Raw genomic sequence first — 18,641 nt, 5'->3', positions numbered from 1 at the left:
TGTATCCAGGCACACAAGGGAACCCACTTTCCTTTCTGCAATATGAGGGTCCTACCTGTCTGCTGTGTCCTGCTCATTCTCCTGGCAGCAGCTGAACAAGTGAAAGGAGATGGACAGTTTGTGAAACTCTGCGGAAGAGAGTTCATCAGAGCGGTCATCTACACCTGCGGAGGATCTAGGTGGAGGAGACTTTTGCCTGAAAAACCCCAAGACATGAATGGTAAGTGTTGAACGGCAGTGGCGTGGCTAGGGGCTAGCTTCATGAAGCCTTCCAGACTAAAAATATTGCTCATAGGATGCAAACTTCCGTGAAGGTGAATGTAAGAACTTAATTCCATATAGAGGTGTGTTGTACACCACAATCTTCCTGTAGCAGTGACAGGAGCCTGACATCGCTATTCTGTGCGGTTGGAGGACCCTGTACCTTCTACTATCTAACTCTCAGTCTACTTGCCTTTCTCTATTGCCCTCCTCATATCACTACTCTGTGCTGTTGGGAGACCCTGTTCCTTCTACTATCTACCTCTCAGGATTCCTGCCTCTCTATTGCCCTCCTCATATCATTGCTCTGTGTTGTTGGGAGACCCTGTACCTTCTACTATCTAACGCTCAGCTTCCTGCCTGTCTCTATTGCCCTCCTCATATCACTACTCTGTGCTGTTGGGAGACCCTGTTCCTTCCACCGTCTCTCAGGCTTCCTGCCTCTCTCTGTTGCCCTTCTCATATCACTACTCTGTGCTGTTGGGAGACCCTGTACCTTCTACTATCTCTTAGGTTTTCTGCCTGTCTATTGCCCTCCTCATATCACTACTCTGTGCTGTTAGGAGACCCTGTACCTTCTACTATCTAATTCTCAGCTTCCTGCCTGTCTCTATTGCCTTCCTCATATCACAACTCTGTGCTGTTGGAAGACCCTGTTCCTTCCACCGTCTCTCAGGCTTCCTGCCTGTCTCTGTTGCCCTCCTCATATCATTACTCTGTACTGTTGGGAGACCCTGTTCCTTCTACTACCTAACTCTCAATCTGTCTCTATTGTCCTCCTCATATATCATGACACTGCGGTGAATGATATTTATTTATACAATTAAGTTTATGTAAGCTCCCATTCTTATCAGTAAACTTGTAGAGAAATTAGTCCACCTACATAGTTTTACATGTTTTATTGAAAATATAAATAGAAAAAAATTGTACCCCCTTTAAAAATACAGTTTATTTACTTGGCAACGTTTAGATTTATTAACTTTTTTTTTTAAGGAACGTTAATTTCACTGTAGGTCATTTTAGCTTAAACGAATGTTAAAACACATAAATACTCATTGTACTTACCTACTTGTTGAATTCCATAAAGAGATAGAAAAAAATAAACATAATTATGGGAGCGTTTTTGTTTTTTGTCATTATAAGTGCAAATGTCACCCTGGTTCGGTGAATGCAGCCATTTTGTGGACTAAACCAATTATCAGTTGCAGCCAATCAATTAGGAACTAGTTACTTGACTGAGAGATTAGCATTCAGGTGAATTAATAAGTAACATTTTTAGGAATCTACAGAAGGTGCAATTATTGCCATCAAATTCCATATAATAATTTTATGTAAACCTTGATCAGAACAGACTGCTAAGATTTCGAGGACAATGATTGTAGCAATATTTCTATTTTCTACAGACAGGGAAAACTCCTTTGTGATGGAGTCTGCAGATGAAGAGCTGACAGGACCAGTGGAATATAAGGTCCAGAAAATCAACTCTCCGAACTATGAGGATCTGCAGCAGTCGGGGTCTTTGGAAGAGTTTTGGGGTACACGGAAAAATTCTGCTCAAGAGAGACGTGACCTGAACGAGCTACTGACCACAGCCTGCTGTAGAACTGGGTGCAAGAAAAAGGACTTAAGTTCTCTCTGCTAGAGTGCTATGTTGTATTGTTAATGTGTTAATAATCTGTATTCTGTCATGTGACGTTACTTTCTCACTCTCTCATGTGACATCACATTTCCAATTCCGTCATGTGACATCACATTTCTCACTCCCTGTCATGTGACATCACATTTCTCACTCCCTGTCATGTGACGTTACTTTTCTCACTCCCTGTCATGTGACACTATATTTCCACAACCAGATTTCTCGCCACGCTGGTGCTAATGATTCTGGTTCCCGTGAACTTGTTTAACAATGATTTGTAAATTCCCAGACCTCAGGTGATAGTTGGATGCTGATGACCAATAAAAATTACAATTGCTGGATACATTATTTTGCAGTCTGATGTATTATTCAGCACTGATGTAAGGAAATGATAAGTGGGGCACGGATAGGATATAAAGCAGTTGATGTGATATTGTCAAGTTGACTCCCAGTGGGTCTAACGCTGCGGAGGTCAACAGGCATCCCAGGGATTGCGGGCATATCACCAAGGGGTCAAATACACCCTTCCAAGGGGTCCAGACCAGAGTCATCTCCGCTTCTTATTAATTCTGATGTCAGAGCGCCAGGCATTACCAGATCTGTTCACCAGATCTTACCAGCCGGCCATAGGTTAAAGGGTAACTCGCATCATAACAATTTATCCCCCCATTGTCTTTACTGTTCATTATTCGTGTGCCCCCATCCTTACCCATCTACCCTATTCATTACTGGACGCTGTGAAATAGCAGAGGACGGTGCAGAACGTCCGCCTATCCTCTACATAACGGTGATAGGACAGACATGCTTCCGGCTGTCCCTGCCTCACTATAATGTGCTATATGTGACAGCAAGCAAAGAATAGTACAGTACTATGGTATGCAATCACATATAGCCCCGTAATAACGCTGCATAGGAAAGGAGACACAAGTGTCATCTTTGACAGGTACATCCAATCAGGATTTGTCTGAGTTTAAAACTGTAGAGAACAGCAAAAAATAAGGTTGAGGGGCGGAATCTTTCTTTTCTTTTCTAATATATATATATATATATATATATATATATATATATATATATATAAATAATTTTCAGCACAATAAATTCTGCAGCTATCCTTGTTTATTTTGGTTGGGCTGATATATCACAGTAAACATATTAAATGCATTAGACCAGGCTTTGACCGCAGATGATTTTCATCAATACGACAGCAAAGTAACTAGCAAAAGTGATTTAACGGTGATAGTTACCTATCCTGGAAACAATTTCAAACTCTAGTTGCAATGCATTCCAATGTAGCTAACTGTGGTTAGTTCTTTCTGTTGACAAAAGTACTTTAACATCTAGTATATGGGTTACACTGACCCTCTCTTTATACGAATACAACATTATAGTCTGTCCTTTAATTATAACAATCTACAATGGTGTAATGACCTATGTCATTTTCCCAAATGGAATTTATGGCAAAAATACAGCACTACCCATATGCTGCTAAACTGATGCTGATCTATAAAAATGTTATTCAAATATATAACTTGTTACTTCCTCTAGAACTTTATGAAATAAATATTCTTGTACAAAAAGACAACATTCAGATACTGGAAACCCAACCGGTCGTCACGTCCAGTAATGTTTCTGCTGGTTTCTGGTCTTTGGAGTTGAAACTTGCTCTAATTTAGAGGTAGGCATCCTGTGGCTCTCCAGTCGTTATAGAACTACAAGTCTAAGGACACCCAGCAGGACATCCCGGGACTGAGATCCAGAACAGCTGGTGGGCCACAGGCTGTAAACCCTGATCGTTGATGTAATAATGTTACCAGCCATCAGCAAGGTGGTGTTGCGGACTTCTGTTTATTCATAATAAACAGCATAGACATTGGCCAGAGCAAGGAGGGAGTTATTCTTGAACGTGTAGGAGGAGAAGGTGTCGTTTGCAGGATCCCAGATACACCGGCTGCCGACTCGCATGCTCTGGTCATTCAGTTGTCCGATGTAGATGAGAACAATGATCTTATACCTCGGGATCATCAAATCCTTCACTCTAGCTTTTACAACCTGTAAATGATATACAAGAGCGTTGGCTTGGTGTAAAACATGCAAATCACACATGCACAAAAAGAATATTTCAGGCAGTTTTGTTTGCATAATTAAAATTTGTGAGAGGGCAGATTCCAGGAGGTAAATGCATCAACCCCCTTATTTTTCTGCAATTTTGCCAGTGGATTTTAGAACAGCAATTTAATCAAAGACAAATCAAGGCGCTTGGGATGTTAAATATATATTTTCCAACCCCACACACCAAGTTTTTCCTTTATTTAAATTGCTGTTTTAAATCCCGTCTGCAAAATGGCTGTCAAAATCTGCAATTTTACAACACCAATCAAGACAAAGATGTTGGAATTGGATATAAATCTGCCCGCCCCCCATCCCGGAACATTGCAAAGTTTTTGTTTTTTTTAATCAACTTTCACCGTACCAAACCAATATTTGCACACATTTATTTCAGGTAGTGTAGTGGTTAGCATTGCTGTCTCACAGCGCTGGGTTGTCATTTTGAATTCCGTGTCATGTGTTACCTCAGAAATTGTCTTCGTCATTTGTCTACATAACTCGGCCTCGTACTTTTCTTCCTGAAGATAACTTGTCAGGACGTCCTTTAAAATATTATTGACGGTGGCCACAGGGAAACGCCGCGCTGGACCTACAGCAAAGAACATTTCCTAGGACTTACTTCATCATATATTTTAGTGTAGGATATGAACAGTGCAAAAAATTACTTTTGTAATCATTATCATTATGCTGGACATTGTAGCTAACAGGAATAACTCCTGATATTTGAAATTCTGCCTGAAATCTTCAGTTCATAACTAAAAAAACAAAACAACACCCTTCCATTTGACAGGATGTGGATAACTGACCTTCCTTAACAACCATGGAAACAAATTGTGCTTAATAAATTGTTTCCATGGTTACAGATGTCGCTACGGAAGTGATTCGGAACATATCTGTCAAATGGGAGCAGCAATGTGTTTTTGAGTTATCCACAGGCAATTTCAGTCAGAAGTCATATTTCAAGTTAAGAGTGGAGTTACCCTTCACAAGATTTTACAAATATGTGTGCAATACTAGCAATACTCTATTTTAATGCGATTAAGAAGGGCGGTATTCAATTTGTACCTCATTTTATCATTTTTACTTACAAACTGTGTAGATTTTCCTAAAAATGTAATGTTCGCAGCATTTTTAAATAAATTTTAAAAAGCGGTCTTTACAAAGCAAGGTTTATTTCTGCGGTAAAACTTGACAGATCAACCATCTTTATTATGACCAGATTACATTAATATACAGTAGTACAAAATATTACCTGTTATTACATAGACCAGGTTATTAACAATGATGATACAATGCCAGCTATTGTCATTATGTGGGCATGGCTAAGCCATTTGGGGGCGAGTTTAGGGTGGACTGGGCGTGATTGAGGAATTTCAAGGGTACAGCCAATTTTGTCTTGATTTTTTTATTTTGTTTTGTAGTGTAGGGAGGTATATAAATTAAAGGTAAATAATCATTATATTGTGCAGGATAATAACCATTAATGTATATAAATCCCCTTTAATGGTCATTATATACATTAAGGGCCTGATTCATTTAAGGAAAGTAAAGCAAAAAAAAAAAAGAATAACTTTGAACCTTGGCAAAACCATGTTCCATTGGAGGGGGAGGTAAGTTTAAAATGTGATGGCAGATATATAATTGTGGTAGGGCATGTCCTAGATCAACATTTAATGTCAGTGTAAAAATAAAGCTATCAAGTATTTGCGTCCTACATGAGAAAACAGGCAGTATTTTTCTTATCTGCAAAAAAATAAACTCATTTGCTCCCCTTGCATTCTAACATGGTTTTGCCAAGGTTTAAAGTTACTCTTTTTTTTGCTTTACTTTCCTTAATGAATCAGGCCCTATAGCTCAAAAATTTGGGAAAATGTCAGTGAAATTGCAATTTTTTTAATATATTATGTTATTTATTTTTTAACCATTTGGGATCAATTCACATTTGCAATGTGATTTCAACGTAACTCTTTCCTATCTATTTAAAAGTTCCATATAATAATAATAATAAAAGTGCTATATTAAATGAAGAAACTCCCAATAACCTTCAGTACCTAATTGATAGGTGTTATCCAGTTGTACCGCTGGGCGGGGGATATCGTCATGGTGTCCTGGTTCATCAATATAGGACACCGTACTCATAGAACTAGAAAGGAAATTAAGGAGTGTTATTTCACAATATTTGCATTAGATTTGATCATCATCCAATTTAAACGAGTAATTGGGCAGTTTATTTTCCCATATAGTCAGTGCACATGCCATATTTCTGAGATAGTCTTTGCCATCTCTACTTTCTCAGGTCAATATAGTCCCCCTCACCTACTGCTACAACTTGTAAAAATATTTTTATTTGCAATTTTAGTCCCTCTGTTTACAGGTCTGCAAGCAGTGAAGAACCAAAATTAAAATGACCCGGAGCTCCAAACTTGACCCTTAAAATGCACCACTCCACTACACGCAGTGAGGGGAGCCATTTTGTGAGCTGAACCATTATTCATAATACTGGAATTTTAAAATGAATTTAAAAATAAACCTAATACATCTAATTCAGTTGAGGGGCATACTGTCCTCATGTCTATGAGAGGTAAAGTTTGACTTTTCACTCTGAATTTCTTTTGTTCTATAAGCTTTGGTTTTACTGACAGGAAACCGCCATAATTTACTCTCTTAGCGGGCGGTAATGTGATGTATATACCGAGAGCATAGAAAATTCTATGATAATGGTAATACCCTGCCCTCATTATCCATATTTTTAACAATATTTTTATTTCAAGGCAATGGAAACAAAACCACGACCAGCATGTAAAACTGTGAACAGCATAGAAAATAAAGAACATTTTCAAACAGTATAAACAAGTTTGTACTGGTCCTATATTGTCCTGGTTTATGGGATTTATAAAGTGATATAATGGAAGCTGGGAAAGGTGGGGAGACTGAAAGAATAGAGGGAAGGAAGATGTGAGGGAGGAAGGGATAGGAAGCAACACACGGAATAATGGGTGTAAAAAATTAGAAAGTATAATTTCCAAAGAACAATATTTTCTTCTTTCAAGAGCAAGAATAATGTAACGGTCATTATTATTATTAATCTATTGTATAAAAAGGTAAATGAGTTAATAATGAGTGCCAGAAGCAACATGAATGATTAGATCAGATAAGACAGATAGATAGATATTAGATAGATAGATATCAGATAGATAGATAGATAGATAGATAGATAGATATTAGATAGATAGATAGATAGATATGAGATAGATAGATAGATATGAGATAGATAGATAGATATTAGATAGATATGAGATAGATAGATAGATAGATAAACAGATAGATATTAGATAGATAGATATTAGATATACAGATATGAGATAGATAGATAAACAGATAGATAGATATGAGATAGATAGATAAACATATAGATAGATATGAGATAGATAGATATTAGATATACAGATATGAGATAGATAGATAAAGATAGATATGAGATAGATAGATAGATAAACATATAGATAGATATGAGATAGATAGATATTAGATAGATAGATATTAGATAGACAGATATGAGATAGATAGATAAACATATAGACAGATATGAGATAGATAGATAGATAAACAGATAGATAGATAGATATAGATAGATAGATATGAGATGGATAGATAAACAGATAGATAAACAGATAGATAAACAGATAGATAAATAAATAGATAGACAGATAGATAGATATGAGATAGATGAACAGATAGATAGATAGAATATAGATAGGATAAATCGGTGATAATCATTATTTCGGCTGCCATAATGCCGACAACAGTTAGTCCGCCGAAATTTTTTTGAGTGCTATAAGGCCTAGAAGGAGGAACTAGGGACTTACCATAGAGCAGACATACAAGATTCCCCACACGGTTAATTCCCGACAGATGTAAATTGCGACTTTCTAAAATGTCTCCAGTTTGAATGACTTCAGTTACAAAGTTCACAGTGAGATTGCCGACTTTAAAGCGGCAATGGGGGGACCCACCGCCCGGATTACATTATACAGGCTGTGGGTCCCCCCATTGCTGCTTTAAAGCCGGCAATCTCACTGTGACCGTTGTAACTGACGTCATTCAAACTGGAGACATTTTTAGAAAGTCGCAATTTACATCTGTCGGGAATTAGCCGTGTGGGGAATCTTGTTTGTCTGCTCTATGGTAAGTCCCTAGTTCCTCCTTCTAGGCCTTATAGCACTTAAAAAAACAATTTGGGCTACCTGTTGTCGGCAATAATGCAGCCACAAAAACAGACCCCACCCGAGATAAATGTGAGATAGATAGATAGATAGATAGATAGATAAATAGATAGATAGATAGAACATAGATAGATAGATACATAGATAGATAAATAGATAGATATGATATAGATAGATATGATATAGATAGATAGATAGATAGATAGATATGATATAGATAGAACATAGATAGATAGATAGATAGATAGATAGATATGACATAGATAGATAGATAGATAGATAGATAGATAGATATGACATAGATAGATAGATAGATAGATAGATAGATAGATAGATAGATAGATATGACATAGATAGATATGATATAGATAGATAGATAGATAGATATGATATAGATAGATATGATATAGATAGATAGATACATAGATAGATATGATATAGATAGAACATAGATAGATAGATAGATACATACATAGATAGATAGATAAGACCTTCTGATCTACATACTCTCGGGAGTCTCTGGGCTTGTTGACACTTTCTCGTGGTTTGATTTCATGGCTACTTAGAGATGAAACGCTTCCTCTCTTCTTCAGCAGACGAGCTGCCTTATCTTTCGCTGCGTCAGACATTCCTATAATTAAGGTGAGGTTAATAAACATCTGGAGAAGGGTTAGGAGCTGAGCACAATGGTTTGTAATAGAGAATTTGCCATAATCTTTATTTTGCAGTACAAGACCCGATATTGGACAATCTTTTTCCCCATAACAACCAATCCTTTGTCATACAGGCTACACAAACCTTGTAACTTACTACTTGCTTTTAAACTACAACTCCCAGCATACATTGCAGAGTTTATTCCACATTCCACAAGTTTCCATGCAATAAAATCTTAGTGTACACATCACCTACTCATGGACACGATCGTAGTAATGTCTAAGCCCTAGGTTCCCAATGTGTGCGCCACGGCTCCCAGGGGTGTCGTGGCCAGGAGGAGAAAAACTAAAAAGGAAAAAAACTTAACAATCCGGCGGCGCCCGGGACCAGCATCCTCCTCCCCCCTTCCTCCTCACTGAATGTCGGGTGTGACGTCATCATGCCCGACATTCAGTGACAAGCGGCAGAAGAGAGGATGCTGGGTCCCAGGCACCGCTAAATTGGTAAGACAGAATAAAAGACAGAAGAAATAGCGGAAAGAAGGTCAAGTATGGTAAGTAAAGAAACGGAGGGGAATGGTGATAGGAAACAGCAATGGAGGGGCAAAAGAATGAAGGAGGTGGCAGAGCAAGGATGCAGAGGGGGCAGAGCGAGGATGCATAGGGGGCAGAGCGAGGATGCATAGGGGGCAGAGCGAGGATGCAGAGGGGGCAGAGCGAGGGTGCAGAGGGGGCAAAGGGAGCCCAGAGTGCATGGATGAAGGAGGGCACAGAGTGTGTGTGGATGAAGGAGGGCACAGAGTGTGTGGAGATGAAGGAGGGCACAGAGTGTGTGGAGATGAAGGAGGGCACAGAGTGTGTGGAGATGAAGGAGGGCACAGAGTGTGTGGAGATGAAGGAGGGCACAGAGTGTGTGGAGATGAAGGAGGGCACAGAGTGTGTGGAGATGAAGGAGGGCACAGAGTGTGTGGAGATGAAGGAGGGCACAGAGTGTGTGGAGATGAAGGAGGGCACAGAGTGTGTGGAGATGAAGGAGGGCACAGAGTGTGTGGAGATGAAGGAGGGCACAGAGTGTGTGGAGATGAAGGAGGGCACAGAGTGTGTGGAGATGAAGAAAGGCACAGAGTGTGTGGAGATGAAGGAGGGCACAGAGTGTGTGGAGATGAAGGAGGGCACAGAGTGTGTGGAGATGAAGGAGGGCACAGAGTGTGTGGAGATGAAGGAGGGCACAGAGTGTGTGGAGATGAAGGAGGGCACAGAGTGTGTGGAGATGAAGGAGGGCACAGAGTGTGTGGAGATGAAGAAAGGCACAGAGTGTGTGGAGATGAAGGAGGGCACAGAGTGTATGGAGATGAAGGAGGGCACAGTGTGAGTTAGCTGTAAATTATTCTTTGACAGAAATATAATTTAAAAAAAATATAAAAATATTATTTTCCCTTGGATTTATGTGTATTATTTTTGCATACAACTAAATAAGTATTTCTGTCCTGACCTAAATACTTATTACGTTATTTTGACTCAAATGCTTAAAAAACGGGACTGCTCGGTAATTATTTTGAAGGGGTGCCTTGAAAAAATTATGGAGACTCTAATTGTCCGCGAACTGCAAAAGTTTGGGAACCACTGGTATAAACCAATATACACTATCAATTCACTTATGCCTCAGTAATGCCACTAGTTCCTAGTAAACTGAAATTTGGTTCACACAAAAAAAATGGCTGCCTACAGTGTGTGTAGGTGGTGAACAAAACAAAGGCTGTAACACAAAGGCATTAGTAGTGGCTTTGTACTTGGTTCTCTACACTGCACTGACCTGCCTGTCTTGCTGCCCTGGGGCAATGTGACACCAAGGCAGCCCGTTTCTTAGATACCCAACAAGCAAGACATGCCTGGTAGAGGCCATTAACCCTCTCAGCCTTTACAGTATACACAGATTATACAGCAAAATGACACACAGCACAAAAGACACAGGGGCCTGAGTCATTAAGGAGAGCAAAGCCAAAAAAAAGGAGTAAGTTTGACAAACCATGTTACAATGCAAGGGATGCAAATGAGTTTATTATTTTGCACATAAGTTAAATTCTGGCTGTTTTTTTTCATGTAGCACACAAATACTTGATAGGCTTATTTTGAAATTGAATTTTAAAGTTGATCTAGGACAAGCCCTACCCCCACTATAAATCTGCCATCACATTTTACATTTACCTCCCCCTCCGATGCAACATGGTTTTGCCCAGGTACAAAGTTACTCCTTTTTTTTTATGCTTTGCTCTCCTTAATGACTCAGGCTCACAGGACGTGTAGTTCCAGAACTACTCCAGGGGGTAAATGTATCAAGCTGAGAGTTTTCCGGCGGGTTTGAAAAGTGGAGATGTTGCCTATAGCAACCAATCAGTTTCTAGCTGTCATTTTGTAGAGTGTACTAAATAAATGATAGCTAGAACCTGATTGGTTTTTCAAACCCGCCGAAAAAACTCTCAGCTTGATACATTTACCCCCAGGTATATCATGGTTTTAGCCAGAAAGCCAGGACTAAACAAAATGGGTCACTACAATCCTTTTACAAACCTCTGCATCATAATCTATAAATTAACTATACTTTATATATAATATGTTGTACAAGGCTTCAGTTACCTGATATTTAAACATATTAATAGTAAAGTACTTAATGTGTACATAACTGTAAATTAATATTAATATCTAAGTAAAAGTTTTTTTTTTTTGTTTTTTTTTAAAAGTTTACATTCAAAAGTTTAAAGACAATCTGTGTTTCAATTAGTTAAGTTTATACAATAGCAGAATCCCATATAAAGATCTGTATATATTTTTTTAGAGATAGAGATGTCACTATAGCAACACAGGTTGTAAAATCTTACATTTATACATACACACTCAGTGCCCTTAGACAAAAAGTCTACAAGTTGATGCACAGTAATACTATGTGTCTGTTATTACATGTAATATAGACTGACTGTACAAACATACTTCTAGCAGTACTTTATTTAGACATTAAATAAGGCTGGTGCTGGCTACTCCATGCTATATACATTACATATATACTGATTACTGGCTCAGCATATTACAGGCTTCCTCTCTGTGCTGCCAGTAAATACACATCATGATATATGAGCTGTATACACCGGCAGTTATTGCATATGATAAACATTTCAGGGACAGTTTGCTAAACTTTTACCTCCAGCAGCTCCACGCACAGATCCAGGTCAGCGTTCTGTTGCCACTAGCAACCAAGCAGAGCAAAGAAAAGGGGCGGGGCTTCCTGCTACAACGGACGAATGAGAGATGGAAAGCCCCGGAGTGTGACAGGCAGGGTTACAGTGACGTCATCAGAATCACGCTTCTTGTTACAGGCAGGCCGCCGGGTCCTAGTGCCGTTGGATGGTGAGTCTTGTCAGATGAATGGTCTAACAAGCAAAGTTTTGTTTCCACAATGTAAAAGCTAAAGCTGCTTATGCACTAATTGCAAATACCTGGACTTTAATTGTTAACTGATGGTAAAACAAATGGCTGTAACTCTACTGAATTCAGCATATATTCCTGTTGCTGAGAGAAGTGGGAAAAGCAGAAGCTGTGGGGGAAAAAAGTTGGCAGCAAAAATGCTTCATTTAATGTTTTAATACAGCGCATGCATTTCCTCACAAGGGGGCCAAAAGTGATTTGGACAGGTATGCTCCAGGGCCACCTTAACTACATTATGGGCCCCCGGGCAATGCAGTGCACTGGGGCCCCTAAATATAAATATATATATATATATATATATATATATATATATATATATATATATATATATATATATATATATATATATATATATAGTGTGTGTGTGTGTGTGTAAAAATAAAAAATAAAAAAAAGTGCTTATATATATATATATATATATATATATATATATATATATAATCGCTTTTTTTACATATCGCGTATATATATATATATATATATAGTGGCCCCCTTCAGTCCTATCCCCTTCTCTTCTTTTTTCCGCGCCGAGTCTCTCTGTTCTGCGCTCCTCTGTGCTGTGCTTGCAGTGAATGTTGGGCGTGGCATCACACCCAACATTCACTGTGAGCACAGCACGGAAGAGGGGACCAGGCCGGGAGCCGGATCGCCAGCTGACGTGACCGCAAGGTATTTTTTTTTTTGCAGGATTTTTTTTCAGCGCTGCCTCGGACGGGCCCCCAGGCACCTGCACATTGGGCCCAATGGAAGAGACGGCCCTGGTATGCTCTCCATCCCACTTCCACGGGGGCAACAAAGGAGGAGTTTGGGTTTGACTGTGGTAAGGAGGGCTGAGGGGCGTGGAGTAGTCCCTTTAAATAACCTTGGGGGCCAGAGGTAGAAGCAAAATCATTTGTAGTTTCCCAAATTCCCACCCACGTTTCTTTTGCAGAATGTTCCATCCGGTCCGTGTTGCCGTTTGTCTCAAGAGGCTCCTGGATACCGCAGATCCAGCTCCAAATAAGAGGAGGAGAGATCAGAGTTGACGCCCTGCCAGACCACAACAGCACTTAAGGGGAACAGCAACTAAGCTGCAGAGAGAAATGTATCATGCAAAAACAGCCCCTACTGAGCGGAGCAAACGTGGAAGAAATGGGACAAGCAGAGGAAGGTTGTGTAGAAAGCAGCAGAATCCCCAGACCAAGAGCCAGAAGGGGGAGCAGGACATTAAGCAGCAGGGTGGCCAGGATCAAGATTCCCAGGTAGTATTGCAACAGAGGGCAGCACCCTCCCCCCACACACTTACCTAGGGTAAGTTGCAGGGGAAGGGGCCGAGCTTGGCCATTTATAATGCCCCTCCAACTTCTTTGACCCACCATGCATCAACCCAATGTTGCATGCTCTTTAATTGTGGTGAAATTTTAGCAAATGCCTTTAGTGGGTGTAGTAAAACCCAGGAAATCACAGCTCACAGGGCACCATACTAGCCAGCAGACCAACTATAGACACCTAGAAGGGCACTGATATTCCCCACCACGCCACTGCAGCAATAATGGGCAAGGGTGCTCATACAATTACCCACATTGTGCACGCTGGCAGCCCATGTATTACTGTCATAGCAGGGACTGGCCAATTATTATGGGACAGTATATGCCAACCCATTGCCCAGTTTATGACCACTCTGAACGCAGACATATAATTCCACACAACCAGGTCCCACCAAGCCCCTGCAGACAGTTTTCCCAGTACTTTCAGCAAGGATGGCGAGGAGGCCCATCCATTCGTACCGCAGCCGGAATGCCCGTGCCACTCCCAGCGTGGCTTCAGCAACAATGACCTTCCCAGTCAGTGCCATAACCAGCACTGTATGGGAAACACCAGCTACCCAGCCAGACCCCATATTCAGCGCACCAGACACTGAATCACTTGTCGCGGGTTCCAGCGCAGGTAGACACACGGGAGACGCCGTACAGCAGCCATCATCATCATCATTGGAGACTGGCAGAGTCGGGGCAAGAGAGCACAGCCATACAGCCAGTGCTTTAATGCCTTCTGCTGCTGTAACCCATCAACTTCAGATTGGGGTTACTGTCTGCTTCAACCAATGTGGCCATTCTCCTTTGACATCTGTCATTAAAGCGTTTCGCCCACAGAATTGGTGCTCACTGGATTTTTATTGTGCACCATTCTCTGTAAATTTGAGACTGTTGTGTGTAAAAATCCTAGGGGATCAGCAGTTTCTGAAATACTCAAACCAACCTGTCTGGCATCAAGAATCACTCCCCAAAGTAATGTAGATCACATTTCTTCCCCATTCTGGTGTTTGGTCTGAACAACAACTAAACCTCTTGACCATGTCTACATGCTTTTATGCATTGAGTTGCTGCCATATGATTGGCTGATTAGCTATTTACATTAACGAGCAGCTGCATCTAATAAAGTGACCAGTGAGTATTTAAGTTTACTTTTTCCCTTTAAACAGTATGTACAAATATTTGTCAAGTGAGACATAGACATTCATAATGGTTGTATTGTATGAACACCAGCAATTGAGTAAACAAAAAGTTTGTTTTTAATATGGTGATAGGTCAGAACAGATGTTTATTAAGAAAATTATATCATGGCCTGCCTCAAAAAATGCATCCATTAAAGTGAACATAAGAGACCAATCTGTAGCAGACCAATCAAAGCAGGGAGATGGCATGGCAATGGTAAATGGGCCACGGAACTGTGAATGTCCGCTCTGATCCATCACGCACGACCTGACAAACCAGATGGCAGCACCAAAAATACTAATGAACATGTGAATTGTACATTGTTGCCTCTGCTGAGGGTGCTGATGTACATGTTGATAACTCTGGGACAGAAGCTACAGCTGATCACACTTGTGTTGAGTAAACTTTAAATTCCCAGTTATTCATACTTTATATTTGTGATAACTCCATGGGAAAATTCCAAACCAACTATGGCTGCCAACCATCACTACTAGGAATATTAGAGGGGAAAATAGAGCAGAACTCATCTTAGAGCACTCAACCTAAATGTAAACTTAGCAAAAATTATAGCTTTAGAAGTTAGGTCTTTCATTTTTGTTAAATGTGTGTCATTTCAGGAATTCAGGGCTTGTGTGAAGCTAAGATGGCCAGGACCTAGTTTTGTTATTTTTCAAACTACCTGCTTAATATGGCAATATCATTACCAGCATCGACCGGCACTCTCAATCACTTAGTACTCAAGTTTATGTCACAACAGGTGGTTGAGTAAGACTGGCTTTAACCAATCGGGGGTGAGTGTCACGAAAAACAAACCACATATTTTTATTCATATATGTTATATGGTAGAATGTGTAATAGGATTGTGTTTTTAAGGCAATACTCAGCTAGTATGTACAGATGTATTATGAAACACTGTATGAATGGAGAATAGAAAGAAGCTGAATCTGACAAATTCATGAATGTGTAAATACCGGCTGTAGCTCTTTCATACATTTTAAGTTTGGTTTTACTTCTAGGATGAAGAATAGCAGAATAAAATTAGTGTGATTCTTACACACCTTGGGAGATCATTTATAGGTACCCATCTAATGTAAATATTCAAAATGTAAACTTAAGGGAAGCCTGGATACCCCTTTACTGACAAATTATTTGTTTTTAAAAGGAGCGTTGAAAGTGAAATATTTAAAGAGAGAGTTGCAGCCTACACATTTCATTTGTGGACCGAAAATCAGCAAAATGTCACAAAGCGTCTGCTGAAACGGACTATGAAATCTGTACAGGACCCCCAATGCGTGTTCTAAGTTAGGTGGTCCTTTACTAACACAGAGCTGATTATATTATACCCCGGATGTTCATATCATTGTTGGTGAAACATGAATATTTCAGGTAGTCCATGTACAACCTGTGATCTACACATTACTAATCAGCCGTGATCTCCCCTTACAGCAATAACTATAGCTCTGTCCTGTATTTATACCTATAGCGTTACTGCCCATACTGTGCCATCACTGCCAACTGTGGTACTTATCCACACCTCCTTGTATCAGTCACTCTGTTATCTGCACACTACAAGATTGTCACCCGATTATACTGCCAATCACCCCATAAACAACTGTCAGGTCTAATATCGCATTAGTGTGTACGCTCCCACGATCATGTTTTATTGTTCCAAAGCTCATCATATTGTTGATTTTATAAATGGGCTAAAAATTTCTATAAACGATGGAACAATGTCGGGCAGATTCTGTGTAGACATGAATGGGCTGCTAATCGGGACTTTCAGTCTTTGGAAAAATCATTAAGGATATCACATTGGGAGAATGTGAGTGTGTACACCTACAGAAAATTGAATGGCATTTTAAGTTCAGTTTAAAAATAAAATTAAACGATATGATGAGCTTTGGAACGATAATCGATCATCGTTGCAGTGTACAACGCTATTGGGCTGGATGGTCGTTTATCGCGTGATTGGCCCAATAATCTGCTGGGAACCCTGTAGTGTGTACTCAGCCTTACTCTTCAACATGACTTACCATACAAAGTGTTCTTATACATACATTCCTTCTTACCTCAATATGCAAGTGCACCTTATCCGGGCCAGTCGGAGTCTCGTCGTGTCTTGTCATACGAGCCGCTCTTCTAACAGGTTTTAGAAGTCGCTGTAACCTGTGCTTCAGTAAATGCCTTGTCAGCCAGGCCACGCACTTGTTACCAGTCATTTCCAGGTAACCCGAGGAAGGGTCAAAGACCCCAAAATATTGTACTTTGCCTGTTCTGAAATAAAACTACTCCCGTTGAAAAACTTGCTGCTTAATCTGACTGAGCGGCGGCTTCTTGATTCTTTTTTTTTTTGTGTCTAATCGATATTATTTTAATAATCCTCAACCAGTTATTATATGGGTGAAGCTGATGGAGGGCCGAACCTTGGACTCTGCTTGATGGTTTGTGTATTTTAAATATCCAATAAAATCATTAGTGGTCATTTTACCCTGAACATAATAGTGGCACTATATTCCAAGAGAAAGCAAAAAACAAAAACAAATAATGTTTAAATACTTGTTTACAATTTTAATGCATTTATGATACCCAAATGTATCTGACTTTTTACAATATTTATTCGATGAAGGTGATCAAATGATTTCAGTGTAACATTAGCTAAAACTTTTTTCTTTTTAAATAAAATAATTTGGATGCATTCAATAGACAGAACTGAAGATCTTGAGCGTAAATTTCAGCGGACTAGAACGGAGAGACACAATAGTAATTTTACAGAAAATTCGACCAAATGATTGCTTAAAAAAATAATTGGAATAATATTAGAACGGTTTTGTTAGAACTAACTCTCCGCGACCCAAATACAATTCATACAATTTTGCTGATGCAAAGATTTGTTTTAGGTATATTGTTTTCTTACTTTATTAGCACCCATTCTAGATATTTATTTGTGTTGATTATTCTCATGGCTGTTATATTGTATCATGTCTGTTGTTTTGGTTTGTTTGAGTGTCTGATTTAAACGTCAATAAAAAACATGGGAGGTCATTTACAAAGCGGAAAAAGGCAGCTCTGCAGCGCAAATACAGCATTGGACCTGTGTATAAGGCGCATGATGGTGGCATTTATGGAGGAGCAGAATTTGCACAGACTAAGGGGAGGCGTCTCCACAAAGTACAGACAGACCCACCTAAAATTTTTGTTTTTATGATATAGAAGACCCTATAGTAGACCTCCCTCTGGGAATATAGATGAATGGACATTGCTATTGCCCTCTCCACCAATGGGTGTGTTCTATCATATCCATGAACAAGACTTCTGTTATCCCAACAGCCTTATATTATTCTCTTTCCTTCTGTTCTATGTAGTACTGATGTGATATATATGTAACCTCTTTATTCAGTGTTACATCTGGACTCATATGTGCAATTAAATTAAAAAGATAGGCAGCTCTAATAAGAAAACTTCACTCAAAAGGAGACATGAATGCAAAATAGTATCTTCTTGTCATACTGTGATAAAGGGTTTGGTACGTTGACTTAGGGCACGTTCACACTCCTCAATAAAGGAAAGAAAGTAATCTTTTGCGTTAATGACTATTGTGAACATTGAATAGTGCCATCTTTATGTAATTTTTTGATTCGCGTGGCCAAAATATTGACAAGATTTGACACTTTATGGTTTTGTACTTTAACTCTGCAAATAAAATAAAAGGTTATTAAAAATAATAGAACCCACCTGCTCCCAGTTGTCAGCACATGGACAAGAAGCTGTTCATGCACTAGTGGGGGCAAGGTCTCCCGGCTTAGGACCTCCC

The 18,641-nt window shown here is 39.5% G+C and overlaps 2 protein-coding genes across 2 annotated transcripts; one reads left to right on the top strand and one right to left on the bottom strand.

The window, feature by feature from the left end:
• On the top strand, positions 1 to 2,245 carry INSL5 (insulin like 5). Its single transcript, XM_075184005.1, has 2 exons — positions 1 to 220; positions 1,665 to 2,245. Exons 1-2 carry the CDS (start codon positions 43 to 45, stop codon positions 1,901 to 1,903), a joined length of 417 nt encoding a protein of 138 aa, XP_075040106.1. The 5' UTR covers positions 1 to 42; the 3' UTR covers positions 1,904 to 2,245.
• Positions 2,246 to 2,995: 750 nt separating this feature from the next.
• DYNLT5 (dynein light chain Tctex-type family member 5) lies at positions 2,996 to 12,176 on the bottom strand. The gene is made up of 5 exons (XM_075184004.1): positions 12,073 to 12,176; positions 8,734 to 8,857; positions 6,055 to 6,146; positions 4,468 to 4,592; positions 2,996 to 3,946 (listed from the first exon to the last, which is right to left on the bottom strand). Exons 2-5 carry the CDS (start codon positions 8,853 to 8,855, stop codon positions 3,743 to 3,745), a joined length of 543 nt encoding a protein of 180 aa, XP_075040105.1. The 5' UTR covers positions 8,856 to 8,857; positions 12,073 to 12,176; the 3' UTR covers positions 2,996 to 3,742.
• Between the last annotated feature and the right edge of the window lie 6,465 nt (positions 12,177 to 18,641).

Source organism: Mixophyes fleayi, chromosome 8, assembly GCF_038048845.1.
Source record: "Mixophyes fleayi isolate aMixFle1 chromosome 8, aMixFle1.hap1, whole genome shotgun sequence".
In the NCBI taxonomy this organism is placed as follows: Eukaryota; Metazoa; Chordata; class Amphibia; order Anura; family Limnodynastidae; genus Mixophyes; species Mixophyes fleayi.
The sequence above is the reverse complement of the archived record's forward strand: the minus strand, read 5'-3'. Positions and strand labels throughout refer to the sequence as shown.

What these genes read in the sequence shown, in the direction of transcription:
- DYNLT5 (XM_075184004.1), bottom strand. Translation starts at nt 8,855, where the DNA reads ATGTCTGACGCAGCGAAAGATAAGGCAGCTCGTCTGCTGAAGAAGAGA. An exon ending in AAGCCCAGAGACTCCCGAGA is followed by an intron (nt 6,147 to 8,733) that starts GTATGTAGATCA and finishes TTTCCTTTCTAG; the next exon opens with TTCTATGAGTACGGTGTCCT. An exon ending in GGATAACACCTATCAATTAG is followed by an intron (nt 4,593 to 6,054) that starts GTACTGAAGGTT and finishes TCTTTGCTGTAG; the next exon opens with GTCCAGCGCGGCGTTTCCCT.
- INSL5 (XM_075184005.1), top strand. Translation starts at nt 43, where the DNA reads ATGAGGGTCCTACCTGTCTGCTGTGTCCTGCTCATTCTCCTGGCAGCA. An exon ending in AAAACCCCAAGACATGAATG is followed by an intron (nt 221 to 1,664) that starts GTAAGTGTTGAA and finishes TATTTTCTACAG; the next exon opens with ACAGGGAAAACTCCTTTGTG.